The following is a 2,544-nucleotide window of genomic DNA, read 5'->3' as shown; positions in this document are numbered from 1 at the left end:
CAGGATGCATCACACAGATTTATTTTCTTATACTCTTTGCAGTGTTGGACTTTTGTCTCCTGACAGTGATGGCCTATGACCGGTTTGTGGCCATCTGCCACCCCCTGCACTATATGATCATCGTGAATCCCCGGCTCTGTGGACTGCTGGTTCTGGTGTGCTGGATCATGAGTATCCTGAATTCCTTGTTACATTGCTTAATGGCATTGAGGCTGTCCTTCTGTGCAAACTTGGAAATCCCCCACTTCATCTGTGAACTCAACCAGATGATCCAACTTGCCTGTTCCGACACCTTTCTTAATAACATGGTGATGTATTTTGCAGCTGTCCTGGTGGGGGTTGGTTCTTTCCTCGGGATCCTTTACTCATATTCTAAGATAGTGTCCTGCATACGTGGAATGTCATCAGCTCAGGGGAAGTACAAAGCATTTTCTACCTGTGCGTCTCATCTCTCGGTTGTCTTATTATTTTATTGTACAGTGCTAGGCGTGTACCTCGGCTCTGCTGCTATCCAGAGCTCACATTCAACTGAAACTGCCTCAGTGATGTACATTGTGGTCGCACCCATGCTGAACCCCTTCATCTACAGTCTAAGGAACAAGGACATCAAACAGGCTCTGAAGACATTCTTTGTGAAGGAAACTACAAATAGGCCAGTTTGAAGACGTACCCCCGATGGCAGAGGTCAAAGTCTCAGAGTCAGACATAGAAGCATGGAACAGACTGTCGAATCTCAGAGGGAAGGCCCCGGGGGAGGGGAGGGGAGTGGGTGGGAAGAGATCAACCAAAGAACTTTTATGCATATATGCATAACCCCTGGACACAGACTGTAAGGTGGTAAAGGCATGCATGGGGCAGGGGCGGGGGTTGGCTAGAAGGGGTCAATGGGCAAAAAATACGGAACATATCTAATACTTTCAAAAATAAAGATATTTTTAAAAATAAAAGCAGTTTCTGAGTCCCACTCCAGAAGGGCCCAGTAATCTGCATTTACAATGATTAAAAATGATGTATAAACAGGTTGAAAATGAGCACACCTAGATAGTGGATGTCATTGCACAGATTATTAAGTCATTATTAGTTTAAAAACAGGGTGAGATCTGTATTAATGGAAATGCCATGATTTAATACATTTTTACTTAATTAAAAGCATACTAGTATGTCTTCTTAAACTGATGTTTTTCACATGAAAATAATTTAAGCTTATCAGCAATACTCAAATCCATTGATGAGTATAGATATAGCTTTGCAAAGAGATATTGAGCTATTCACTCTTGTTACAAATTGCATGAAAGGTAGGAATGAAGTGTGTCTTTGGATTCATTGGGGAAAAAGGCTCAGAATCAGATTCTGTGATTATCTTCAGACTGTGGAAGTAGAGCCTTCTCTTTCTACTCATTTCCTAGAATTTCCATTTCTTTGACCTTAACTTCTGTATTTAATTTCAGTAACTCACTTTATTAAACTTTCTTCTTTCCCTTATAACCTACAGTTTTCCCCTTTGTTGTTTTATTAGCTTCCCAAATTTATTTCCATCATGGCCATATACATAATGAGAAAGCATGTATTTTTTAGAATTTTTCTCGAGTGACAAATATTGTACCAAATGTTTTTTTTTACTAAAAGAATCATCCAGATATCCAAGATGGCTGCTTATGGGACAGCAGGCTGCAAGAGAGTGTGGGAGTGAGAGAGCGAAAGGAGAGTGCATGGACATGCAGGGAGTGCCTGTGTTTGTGAGTGAGGGACAGTTGTATTCCATAGGACTGTTGGGGACTTGTGGACCAGGCTCCCTTGCCCGGGCAGCCTCTACTACTACTGAAATCTCTCCCAGAGCGGCCAGCTCTGCCACAGAGACCACACAATCTTAAAGGGGAGAGCGGCTGTGATTGGAAGCCCAGCCTTACCCTCAACCAGAGACCAAAAAAATCAATACAAAATATCAATGAAACCAAGAGCAGGTTCTTTGAAAGTATAAACAAGATTGATGAACCTCTAGCCAGACTCACCAAGAAGCAAAGAGCGAGGACCCAAATTAAAAAATCAGAAAAAAAGAGGTGAACTAACAACAGATCCCACAGAAATATGAAGACTCGTAAAAAAATACTATGAGCAACTCTACTCCAAAAAACTGGTCAACTAGAAGAAATGGACATATTCCTAGAAAAATACAACCTTACAAAACTCAACCAGAAGGAATCAAAAAAATCTGAATAGGCCGATAACTATGGAGGAAATTGAAGCAGTAATCAAAAAACTGCCAGAGACACAGAAGCATGGAACAGACTGTCAAATTTCAGAGAGAAGGCAGAGGTGAATGCATAAAAGGAAAGAGATTAACCAAAGACCTTGTATGCATATATGCAAAACCCATGTGTGAGAATAAACAAATCATCTTTCCTGTCAAAGAACAGTTTAAACAACCGCCATTTTGGACGGCGGGACTTGGCAGCCGCCATGTTGGCCACATGGCTTGCAGCTCCCCTGGGGCCGCCATCTTGAAACAGCAAAGGCCAACCCCTCCCTTTGAATTAGCCAATCACG

At 41.8% G+C, this 2,544-nt stretch overlaps 1 protein-coding gene across 1 annotated transcript in view; it reads left to right on the top strand.

The window, feature by feature from the left end:
- Positions 1 to 662, top strand: part of LOC102252527 (olfactory receptor-like protein OLF4) — a 4,367-nt gene extending 3,705 nt beyond the window's left edge. The window contains exon 2 of the mRNA XM_005877820.1: positions 4 to 662. Within this exon, the coding sequence (XP_005877882.1) occupies positions 4 to 662 (659 nt within the window). The remainder of the gene's footprint in view (positions 1 to 3) is intronic.
- Positions 663 to 2,544: the final 1,882 nt, after the last annotated feature.

Source organism: Myotis brandtii, unplaced genomic scaffold (assembly GCF_000412655.1).
Source record: "Myotis brandtii unplaced genomic scaffold, ASM41265v1 scaffold534, whole genome shotgun sequence".
Lineage (NCBI taxonomy): Eukaryota > Metazoa > Chordata > Mammalia > Chiroptera > Vespertilionidae > Myotis > Myotis brandtii.
The sequence above is the reverse complement of the archived record's forward strand: the minus strand, read 5'-3'. Positions and strand labels throughout refer to the sequence as shown.